At 39.5% G+C, this 12683-nt stretch overlaps 1 protein-coding gene across 1 annotated transcript; it reads left to right on the top strand.

Moving 5' to 3' along the window:
- The first annotated feature begins 856 nt into the window (after positions 1-856).
- pi15a (peptidase inhibitor 15a) lies at positions 857-11662 on the top strand. Its single transcript, XM_061922072.1, has 6 exons — positions 857-987; positions 1057-1342; positions 2525-2643; positions 6098-6230; positions 6312-6427; positions 10453-11662. Exons 2-6 carry the CDS (start codon positions 1082-1084, stop codon positions 10586-10588), a joined length of 765 nt encoding a protein of 254 aa, XP_061778056.1. The 5' UTR covers positions 857-987; positions 1057-1081; the 3' UTR covers positions 10589-11662.
- Positions 11663-12683: the final 1021 nt, after the last annotated feature.

The following is a 12683-nucleotide window of genomic DNA, read 5'->3' as shown; positions in this document are numbered from 1 at the left end:
TACTGTGCTTGCTGGTTATTAAAAAAACAAACAAAAAACTTACCTTTCACTATTTCAGTAATCCTTGGTTCTGCCATTTGCCTACTGGCGAGACTCACTTGCCGTCAGGTGCACAACACCACGTAAATCGTTGGCCAATCAAAAAGCAACCCCATAACGCTATAGCCAACATTCACCAGGAGATGGCAACAGACAACATAGAATCACTCTATTACAGACGCTGTAACTTCCTCGTTCTTCTGCTTCGTGTCCTTGTGTGTGCAGTTTTTTTTATTAAAAATCCGTAGATGTTGTAACGTGATTGGGCAGGCAAGCTGTTTATATAACAGGAAAGCGGACGTGAAAACAGGCTGTCCCCACTCATGTCCGCATGGAGCTGGAGGGGGCGTGAATTTCGGGAGCTTTCCGGGAGAAAATTTCTTCCGGGAGGTTTTCGGGAGAGGCGCTGAATTTCGGGAATCTCCTGGAAAATCCAGGAGGGTTGGCAAGTATGGTGAAAAGTAAAAATAAAATAACAATCATTATCATTCATTCTCATGGAAAGTAAAGTAAAACTATTTCTAGAATTTAAAAATTGTATTTATCTAATTTGTCTTTTTTATTTGAAACATGTTCAAAATTTCACCTCGGAATAACTATGTTTTATTTTTTGTTGTATATTTTATACAGCTCTTGCATTGGATCTCATCAACACCTTCATATGACATGCATGCATTCCACGTTTTGCTTTGTTAATGATATATTATCCATTCAATAGCGTTCAGAAAATAATACATCCATTTCTGAGTGTTGCTTAAATGATGCTGTTTGAGGTGACACACGGAGGCAGGAGGGTGGTCCTCTCCTCGTGCGCACTTCCTGCTTCTTCCACTGGACAGACTATATAAACCCGCAGAGACCCTACATCTCCTGGAGACCTTCTAAAGTTTGCAACGCTGCAAAAACTGCAAAGGGACAACTTCGGCTGCTCGCATCACAAAAAAAAAGGTAAGATTAGCTCGACCATAATTGAATGTTATTCTAAAATGCGCTTAAACAAAACATTTCTGATTGCAGAACAATCCAAGACGGATTTGCAAGCATGCATCTTCACTTACTGGCGTTCACTTTCGTGTGCGTGCACTGCGGAACAAGTGCACTGGCTGTGTCCGCCACCGACGCACCTTCCCCGGCGTCACAGGCAGCCAAATTCACCAGCACCGGTGCAGAAACCGACGCCGGTGCGGGCTCTAAGAGCAGGAGGAAGCGTTACATCAGCCAGAGCGACATGGTGGCCATTCTTGATTACCACAACAAAGTGAGAGGCAAGGTGTTTCCTCCAGCCTCCAACATGGAGTACATGGTGAGTTGAAATTCATCCATCCATCCTTTTTCTACCGCTTATCTGTGATGAGGTGGCGACTTGTCCAGAGTGTACCCCGCCTTCCGCCCAATTGTAGCTGAGTTGAAATTCTAATAGTTCAATAAATTAAAAACAAAAAAACAAAAAAAAATACCCTCATGTTTATGTGCAAAGTAAAAAAAATAAAATACATTTTCAGCTGTTTAGCAGCTTAGCGGTTTGCAGGACCACCTTAGTAGTCACTTCCAAGAGGAAGCAGGGGTCATATAACCTGCTGGGACCCACTGAGAGCAACATGGAAGCTTATAACAATTTATGGTAATAATAAACAATGCAAGTAAATAAATAAATACATGTTGCCACATTTGAAAATGTGTTTGAAATGTGTCCCAGTATATTCAAATGTAGCTTTTTCCTTAATTATATAATGCTAATCTCTGATTGGCTGGGAGAAATTACATGGTTCCTTGTTCCATTATGAAAGTAAATTTCCATGTTGCATAATTCGTTATGATGCTTTTGTGTGATTACATCATGACTGGATGACGTCTCTCATGTGCCGCCTGTGTTTGGGTGTCTAGCAAGCCTTCCATGTTGGGAAACTCTCCAATATTCTGTCACTTTTGAATCAAAGAAGCCGGCATGGCGCAGTGAAAGAGTGGCTGTGCGCTAGCCGAGGGTCCCTGGTTCAATCCCCGCCTAGTACCAACCTCGTCACGTCCGTTGTGTCCTGAGCAAGACACTTCACCCTTGCTCCTGATGGTGCTGGTTAGCGCCTTGCATGGCAGCTCCCTCCATCAGTGTGTGAATGTGTGTGTGAATGGGTAAATGTGGAAGTAGTGTCAAAGCGCTTTGAGTACCTTGAAGGTAGAAAAGCGCTATACAAGTACAACCCATTTATCATTGATTTATTTATCATTAGAGGTCCACTCCTTTCTCTTATGTAATCGTTGTGATGGATGCCTTTCGTCATGGCAACAGCATCTTATCTCACACTGCATCTATGTCTCTCTTGACATGGACATGGACATGGACATGTAGTGTGTCATTTGACATCATTATATAATGCTTTCTCCTTCGCCGTGTGTGTGTGTGTGTCTGTGTGTGTGTCTGTGTGTGTGTGTGTGTGTGTGTGTGTGTGTGTGTGTGTGTGTGTGTGTGTGTGTGTGTGTGTGTGTGTAGGTGTGGGATGACAATCTGGCTAAGTCAGCTGAGAACTGGGCCCACGCCTGCCTGTGGGAGCACGGCCCGTCTCACCTCCTCAGGTTTCTGGGTCAGAACCTCTCCGTCAGGACAGGACGGTAAGTGACCTTTGAACCCGTCCACCAACCCCCCTATGGGCAACATCTGCTGCCGCTCTCAGCAGGGATGACACTCCTCTAGCAGTCATGGTCATTGCTTTGCAGACCACCCTTCCTTTTTTTTTCTTCATTATGACCCTGCAGTGACTGCTCAGACGTTTTTTTAACCATGAACCAGGAGGACATGGCACATCCCTTCTTACGTATTTTTTTGACCATTTTAGGTGACTTTACACACAATTTCCCCTCTATGGAAAAATTTAAAGGAGCAATCTGCAACAAATGCAGTTTGATTCTTATTTTGCTGTAACAAGGAGAATAGTTGCCACGGCGACCCCACATCATCTACTTTAGCACCCTGTGCTATCGGTTGACCAGCCTGGACATGACGTTACAGTTGCAGACTTGTGTTCATTGCTTTTTGGTCAATTAAAAATGTTCATATTGAGATGGGATGATTTCTGTTAGCTCGCCCCTGGTTTTAAATTAGATTACACTTCCTCCTATAGGAGGAGCCAAAATTGCACACATTACCAACGTTAATGTTTGTTCTAGGGTTGTGCGGTATACCGGTATTGGTATAGTACCGCGATACTAATGAATCATATTTTGTACTATGCCACCTCTGAAAAGTACCGTCGATATTTTTTGGCATCACATCATCTTTCTTTTTTTGTCTTTTTTTTTTATGTTATGTTTATAACGCAGGAAAAAATTTCCCTGTACACATGACGACTTTGAATATGACCAATGTATGATCCTGTAAGGACTTGGTGTCAGATTGATACCCAAATTTGTGGTATTATCCAAAACTAATGTCAAGTATCAAACAACAGAAGACTAAGTGATTATTACATTTTAACAGAAGTGTCAATAGAACATTTTTAAAAGAGAAAATACGCAGATATTAACAGTAAATGAACAAGTAGATTAATAATTAATTTTCTACCACTTGTCCTTAATAAGTTTGATGAAATAATAGGTAGATAAATGACACAATATGTTACTGCATACGTCAGCAGCTAAAGGAGCCTTTGTTTGCTTTCTTACTAACAAAAGACAAGTTGTCTTGTATGTTCACTATTTTATTTAAGGACAAACTTGCAATAAGAAACATGTTTAATGTACCCTATTAAAAAAAAAAAAGCAAATAATGCAATTTTTTGTGGTCACTTACATTTAGAAAAGTACCGAAAAGTACCAAAACCTATCGAAATAATTTTGGTACCGGTACCAAAACATTGGTATCGGGACCCCATTACTTTGTACACTATATAACTTGAAAACTGTGAAACAGCCATATTGCATTCCTAACTCTCACACAAGTGTAAAAAGAAGTACACAGCATCTAATAGTAAAAATGTATTTGAACTGATTTCATATGTAACATAGGTGGTGTATGTTGGTAAAACACCCTTTCTAATGTCTTACAAGCTTGCGCTGGAGGGGTCCATATCAAGTGCAGGTATTAGCCCAGGTTTCTTTATTTAGGCTGGTCCTTCTTTGGATCTTGCAAAAGTGCCACACAAACTAGAGAAAAATCAAACTTCGGAGGACTATTTTCACAAAAAAGAGTTGTGTTACCTCAGGGTGGATTTTTTTCATAATAATTCAGTAACACAATAAGAAAAGTGACATCAGTTTTTTCCTTAGGGATAGTAGTATTTTACATGATATATTATTAGGGTGTCCCCGCCTCCCGCCCGGATGCAGCTGAGATAGGCTCCAGCGACCCACCGCGACTCCCAAAGGCACAAGCGTTAGAAAATGGATGGATATTTTAATTATATTTTACTTGGTACTACTATGTATGTTCACCCTCGCTCATAAACACATGATAATTGGACTGTTTATTATAACTCCGTGCAGTGGGTGGCGGCATGTATCGTAACTACACATCTTCAAACACCTCATACTCACCTCGGCTGCCAGAGCAAAATATTAAACAGCAGGTGGGATCATTGTTGTTTTTTTCTGATGTTATTGCAGACTTTTGGGCACTGATACAAAAGCATGTATTGCTCATTTCAACAATCAGTGGCATCGTAGAATGGCTATTGAATTCATTACCTTTTTAGGTATCAAGCAAATCCATCAGTATTACCGGGTATCGATTCACATAAGATCAAACATACCATATTTCAAAACCCTTATTGCACGTGACATCACTCCCGGTTGCAGACTCGGCCAAACACTAGGCAAGCAAACAAGCACTCAAGCAGCACTTAGAGCAGAATGTTGGTAATGTTACATGTTTTCCAAGCCAACAAAGCAAGTGAGCCTGATAGAAAACGCTCCAACCTAAAGTAATGCTCCACTTTTCTAAATTGGAGAGCTCAATGCTAGTTTACTTTGGATTTGGCATGGACATGCTACTGAGTAGCGTTATCGATTTTACATTGTCATTTCAACACATCTGAATTTGTTTATGAAAACTACAATTGAGCTGCATGTAACAGTCAAAGAGGTAATGTGTATTAAGTACAATACTTTAGTGCTCCAACTATCGATTATTTCAGTAATCGAGTAATCTAGTGATTATTTTTTTCAATCAATCGAGTAATCATATAACACTCTTTATAGCCTCAATATGTAAGAAAATTGGAAAATAGTTGAACTAAACAAAGATTTTTCTGTTTGCCATAATCTTTAATTTTTGTAACACGTGCACATTATCAATAAAGAAATTGCACTTCTAACATGTGTGCATGAACAAAAATACAACACAAAATTATTTTCTGCCAAATATATATGGAACCCACACACCACCATTCTCCTGTGCTCTCTTTTGCAGCGGCCATGCGGACACTATGTCTGCATATTTAAAGTTCCGAACACTCCATGTGGTCTGGGTTTGATCCATTTGATCCAGCACTTATTAATTGATTAACCGAGGCAACATAATATAAATCAAAGCATATTTGTAGTATAATCGATTGATTTAATCAATTGATTTAATCGATTAATCGTTGAAGCCTTACAATACTTACAATATAACATTTTTTTATGGCGCAACACAAGTATATTCTGCTTAATGGCAAAGACTACTTCCTATCCAGGCAACACACCATCGCCTATAGACTACTGCCAGATAATGTCTTGGACATGTCTACAATATAATACTCGCAAATGAGATTCAGAAGTGTAAGAAATCAAGATATAACAACTGAACAGCCCATTTATTATCAGTTCACTGTTAATTGTAAAAAAATACAAACAAATTAATAGACAAATTATTCATTAACGCACAAACACACACAGAAGTACCAAAAGTTGGTTCCGTTGAGTACTGTATTGGTTCAATGTGAATGGCACCCATCCCTGGCTGTGCCCCCACAACAGAGTAAAGTTAATTTGATTTGTATTTTCAAACATATTTGTTTTGCTTCTCATGTTTTCTTTACAGGTTGTCATGACTCTGTATTAGCTTCTCATGATGATCCTCCCTCCACAGGTATCGCTCCATTCTCCAGCTGGTGAAACCGTGGTATGACGAGGTCAAAGATTACTCTTTTCCTTACCCACGTGACTGCAACCCTCGCTGCCCCCTCAGATGCTACGGCCCCATGTGCACCCATTACACTCAGGTGCGGACTCCACTCTTCCTTATACTGGCTTTAAAGTAATGTTCACAAATGTAACCAGTCCATTTTGCCTCTGGTTTGTAGATGGTGTGGGCCACGTCCAACAAAGTGGGCTGTGCCGTCCACACGTGCCACAATATGAATGTTTGGGGCTCTATGTGGAAGCGGGCGACGTATCTCGTCTGCAACTACTCGCCAAAGTAAGTTGCATTCTCACGTTGCCGCTCGCTGCTCCCAGGAATGATCCTGCAAATCTGCTGACCACGCGCTTTTAATCCCGTGTCACCCGTGTCGCCGCCGGCTTCATAGTTTCACAGTGCGAGCCTGCGAACAAGTACAAGGGAAAGCTCTTGGAATAAGAAAGTGAAATTCCAAGAAGTTATTTAATCCTATTTGGTTGAGACATAACGACGTGATGACCTTGTTTATTATTGGAAACACTTCCTTTATTCCATTTGTGAGAGTCGACATGACCTCGCGTTGAAGTCACACAGGTCAGTTCACGTCAGTCTACCGTACATTGAGCACAGCTGCCATTTGGCTGTTGTCTGGTAACAACTTGATGCGCTGTAAACATATTCCAACTGGGATACTTTTTTGATTTATAGCTGTGGGATTATATGTCCAGAACACAAATCAAAGTTAGTATTTATTTTGGTCTGTACTTGTCTAATTTGTATCTGCTTTTTCGGCACTGAAAAGTGTTTGACTTTGTTGTTTTGTTTGTTTTTTAGCAACTCAACCTTACTAAACTGTAAATGACATTTGTGGCAACCTATCTGGGAGGTGCTGAAATGCTTTGAAATACGTGATCCCATACATGTTATACAGATAGCCATTCATTACTAAAATCATTAGGCAGATGCTCATTGACTAACGAGCAATCACATGCCCTGTATTTTCCTGTTTCTCTGTAAAGACATTGTGTTTGATGGCGGCCATGCTTTTCAACCAACCTTATTCAAATTTTACATATACACACTTGCTTGTCGGTCCCTTAATTGTCTGTACCAAATATAATGGCAAATTATATTTGATACTTGGTATGATTCATGATTGATGACAAATGATTACACACTTCTAAACTAGGGGTGTCAAAAAAAAGTGTTTTCAAATAAATCACAATTCTTGCTTGTAACCATTCTTCATCGAATAAAAAAAAACAACAACATATATATATATATATATATATATATATATATATATATATATATATATATATATATATATATATATGGGAGAGTGGCCGTGCGCAACCCGAGGGTCCCTGGTTCAAATCCCACCTGGTACCAACCTCGTCACGTCCGTTGTGTCCTGAGCAAGACACTTCACCCTTGCTCCTGATGGGTGCTGGTTAGCGCCTTGCATGGCAGCTCCCTCCATCAGTGTGTGAATGTGTGTGTGAATGGGTAAATGTGGAAGTAGTGTCAAAGCGCTTTGAGTACCTTGAAGGTAGAAAAGCGCTATACAAGTACAACCCATTTATCATTTATTTATTTATATATATATATATATATATATATATATATATATATATATATATATATATATATATATATATATATATATATATATATATATATATATATAGGGGCTTCACGGTGGAAGAGGGGTTAGTGCGTCTGCCTCACAATACGAAGGTCCTGCAGTCCTGGGTTCAATCCCAGGCTCGGGATCTTTCTGTGTGGAGTTTGCATGTTCTCCCCGTGAATGCGTGGGTTCCCTCCGGGTACTCCGGCTTCCTCCCACTTCCAAAGACATGCACCTGGGAATAGGTTGATTGGCAACACTAAATGGTCCCTAGTGTGTGAGTGTGAATGTTGTCTGTCTATCTGTGTTGGCCCTGCAATGAGGTGGCGACTTGTCCAGGGTGTACCCCGCCTTCCGCCCAATTGTAGCTGAGATAGGCGCCAGCGCCCCCCGCGACCCCAAAAGGGAATAAGCGGTAGAAAATGGATGGATGGATGGAAAATGGATGGATGGATGGATATATAGGGCTTCACGGTGGCAGAGGGGTTAGTGTGTCTTCCTCACAATACGAAGGTCCTGAGTAGTCAGGGTTAAATCCCAGGCTCGGGATCTTTCTGAGTGGAGTTTGCATGTTCTCCCCGTGAATGTTGAGAATTGTTGCCCCGAGAGATTTTCAGGAAGGTTGGCAAGGGTTTTAGCTGGCTAGCTAACAAGCTAACTAACAAATTTCACTGTATTTATCTATTTACACATGCAGCACGGTGGTACAGGGGTTAGTGCATGTGCCTCACAATACAAAGGTCCTGAGTAGTGTTGAGTTCAATCCCGGGCTCGGGATCTTTCTGTGTGGAGTTTGCATGTTCTCCCCGTGACTGCGTGGGTTCCCTCCGGGTACTCCGGTTTCCTCCCACTTCCAAAGGCATGCACCTGGGGATAGGTTGATTGGCAACACCAAATGGGCCCTAGTGTGTGAATGTGAGTGTGCATGTTGTCTGTCTATCTGTGTTGGCCCTGTGATGAGGTTCCACCCGATTGTAGCTGAGATGAGCGGTAGAAAATGGATTGATGGATGGATGGATATATATATGTACATGTGTATGTATATATATATATATATATATATGCCCCCCCAGCTATGGCAAGCTGGGTGAAATATCTTGCCCAAGGGCACAAGAGCAGTGACTAGAACGGCGGAAGTTGGATTAAAACGAGGAATTCTCAAGTTTCTGGTAGGCTGCTCAGCCATCTGAGCCATATGGCTCACGCCCCCCATGTATATATTTTTATATTTCAAACTTTTTTGAGGCGTGGTGCACTTTTAAATGAGAAAAATCCTCGGATAGCACGTACATCTGCCCAAAAAAATAAAATGATTAATACGGTGATCCGTTTTAATTTGTGAGAAATCTTTAGCAAAATGAAATAAACCGAGTGAACCTTCTTGTCAGTCATCCACTCTTTATGTGGAGACGGGGATGCTAGACACACACGGACGCACGCACGCACGCACGCACGCACGCACACACGCACGCACGCACGCACACACACACACACACACACACACACACACACACACACACACACACACACACACACACACACACACACACAGAATGTGAGGCTCTTAATGTAAAAGCAGGGTCATAGTCTATGGGTAGTTTTATGCGACCCCATTGTGGTATTTAATATGGCTTATTTATTATGATTATTAGACCATCCCACCCGAAACGTCATGTCACCACCCCTCATAAACAGACTCATGTTTACATATATGGACTTAATGTGGTTGAAATTATCTTTTTAAGATTTATCATTAGTGGATAATAATCCTTTTAATAATTAATCATTATTATGATTATAAGTGTATCTACTGGGGGTTAAGCCTCCATAGATGGGTGAGAGACTCTGTCTTTGGTGGGGATCTTGGAGTAAAGCCGCTGTTCGCCACATTGATAGGAGCCAAATGAGGTGGTTTGGTCATCTGGTCAGGATGCCCCCTGGATGCCTCCCTGAGGAGGTGTTTAGGGCACGTCCGACTGGTTGCAGGCCAGAGGGAAGACCCAGGACACGTTGGGGAGACCGGCTGGCGTGGGAACATCTCAGGATCACTTGGGAGAAGCTGGATGAAGTGGCTGGGGAGAGGGAAGTCTGGGTTTCCTTACTTAGGCTGCTGCCCCCGCGACTTGACCTTGGATAAGCTGAAAAAGATGGATGAATGGATATATATATACACATATATATATATATATATATATATATATATATATATATATATATATATATATATATATATATATATATTTATATATATATAAGAAACCCAGATCCAAAATACAGTAAATGTTTCTTCATAACATTCAAAACATTCCCCTTATAGTTACAGTACGCTACAAAAACTAATTGCATATTTTACATATGCCTGATTTTTGTTAATAATTTTTCTATACACAATCAAAATTGACAAGAAAGAAAATGGAGAGAAAACCTCAAAAATATAGTAATGTTAACTAGGAATAATAAAATGGATTGTTGATTTGGAACTTATTGATCATTCATCAATACCGAGTGCACTTGACTCAACCAGCAGAAGTGCTGTTGATTCATTCCTAACAGGTTTGCTGTCAAAATGTATACTACGTCCAGCAAACAGGAGCCCAGAACATTTAAAAAAAGACCCCGCGATCACAATTTAGACCAAAAAATGCCGGACTTTGAGGGTTCATTTACTAACGCACCTCCTTGTTTTGTTTTTTAGGGGCAACTGGATCGGCGAGGCTCCCTACAAGGTTGGCGTCCCCTGCTCCGCCTGCCCCCCCAGCTATGGCGGCTCATGCAGCAACAACATGTGCTCCCCTGCTGTGAAGACAAACTACCTGCACTGGTTTAAATAAGGACAAGACCTCCCTATCGTCCCCTTCAAGCCACATTACCACAGAGACACTATTCCAATGGGATAGCGTCATGATTTGCACAACAGGCGCGGACGAGACTATTTTTGTAAATATAGGCTTATTTAAAGACGTACAGACACATTTAAAGGCAGCAGACAATTTTGACCATTTGTACATAAACTGTAAAATAATGTAACATTTCATTATGTGTAATTTATGTTTAAAATGGGTCTTTAAAAATCACACACCAGGGCGCTGCATAGAGTTTAACCGTGAACATGGCGACAGTTGCTCATACGAGCTCACCATGGTGCTATACGGGCATCACACCTCCATGTTGTGTGCTCTGCCTTTTGTAGGAATGTTGGAATACAACCTTCAAACGGACGCCAGCCTAGCAACGCTCCACGCTTCATCCTCAGCCGTCTATTTTTGTCCCGCCAGGAATCGCTCAGACAAAAGTGCACTTAACTGTGAAATTTTTAATGCTGACTTCTACGACTTCTGTTTGGATTTTTAAATTTAAATCTGTGTTTGTTGGGCTTCAACTGACCAAAGCACAACAAACCTGACCCTCTTTTGGTGTGATAATCATATGTTTTTATATTGTACACTTTGTATTGATATACTGGACATTTTGTTTATTTGTCATGCACTTAAGTGCACCTTAATCGTTTGTAAATGTCCAAAAATGTCCTTAATTTTTGTATACGTGTACATAATCATTATAACATGGCTATTCTTTCAACTAGAATTATTGTAAGTTGTAAGTTATCCATTTTTATATGGGAAAATATTTAACTGATATACATGTTGTTTGTAATTTTTGGTTTGTACATATAGCGACACAATTATTAGTATGTGGTTCATTGGCAACGAAGCACTAGCAAAAAAATGGCAGATGGCTCTTTTTTATGTAACTGAAATTTTTGCAGCATCTTTAATTGATTGAAAAAAGTGGGCATTGCCGCCACAAAAACTGAAAATGTTCCGCACTGACTGTATTTAAAACAACAAGCCATGTATGCAATGAACTGCTCTCCTGCGAATTTTTAATAAATTGTATAAAATGGGCCTCAAAGTGTGATGATAACCATAGAACCAGAAGAAGAACTCCTGTAGGTAGAAACATAAATGAATACATTTAACAGCTTTCAAGTTGCATTTTTTCAACAGTATAGCAAAAGTTAAGCAGAAAAAAGTGTGATTGGATTAAGTTTAGCTTTGATCATACAGCTAATCCCTTTTTTTAATATAACAAATTAAGTCATTTTTAACTTTGAACTTTATGTTAGTAATAGTAGTGGCAGTGACAACAGTTTTAGTTTCACCATTGAGCTGTTTTTATGCAAACACAAAATAAATTACCATTTTTTGAAATTCTACGACTACTATACATTTTAGCTTACATTTTCTTAAATAGGATCCAAGCATTAAGCCTGTTAAAAGCCTGTTTTGTTTCAGATTAATTTTATCATACAACCTATTTTTTATACAAACACAAAACATGTTTACTTTAAAAAAAATCTTTACACAAGATTTTAGTCTTATTTAAAACATTTTATTCACAAGTTGTTTTTTACACATTCTAACCGACACATTCTTTTAAAAGATCCAAGTGTTAAACCCGTTAAAGAGAATGACTTGACTGGTTGTGTTTTAATTTAGTTTTAGGTTAGGTCTTTTTTTTTTTATGCAAACACACAAAAAATTTACGTTTGTCATTTTTTAACAACATTTTAGTAATTCTTATGTATTTTTACACATGTTAGCTTACATTTCCTTTATTAAGATCCAACGGGTTAAACCGCTTCAAAGGAGTGGCTTGTTTTGTTTTAAATTGGCTGTATTATAGAACTTACTTTTTTAATGCAAACACACAAAAAATTTACTTTTTGAAATTTTTTTACAATATTTTAGTCAACACTGATCAATTTCTGTTATTTCTACACAACATTTTATTCATATATAGGCATGTTATCAACCTGTACACATTTTAGCTTAAATGTTCTTGCATAGGATCAAAGCCTTATGTCAGCTATTGTTATTTAGGCTTTTGAAAAACAGTATGTTTTTTCACCTTTTAGCTTACATT

This window comes from Nerophis ophidion, linkage group LG15, assembly GCF_033978795.1.
Source record: "Nerophis ophidion isolate RoL-2023_Sa linkage group LG15, RoL_Noph_v1.0, whole genome shotgun sequence".
Taxonomy (NCBI): Eukaryota; Metazoa; Chordata; class Actinopteri; order Syngnathiformes; family Syngnathidae; genus Nerophis; species Nerophis ophidion.
Note: the sequence above shows the minus strand (reverse complement) of the source record. Positions and strands in the feature narration are given on the sequence as shown.

Excerpts from the sequence above, each read along its gene's own strand:
- pi15a (XM_061922072.1), top strand. The coding sequence starts at position 1,082 with ATGCATCTTCACTTACTGGCGTTCACTTTCGTGTGCGTGCACTGCGGA. Across the intron at positions 1,343-2,524 it reads CCTCCAACATGGAGTACATG|GTGTGGGATGACAATCTGGC; the intron begins GTGAGTTGAAAT and ends GTGTGTGTGTAG. Across the intron at positions 6,428-10,452 it reads GTCTGCAACTACTCGCCAAA|GGGCAACTGGATCGGCGAGG; the intron begins GTAAGTTGCATT and ends TTTGTTTTTTAG.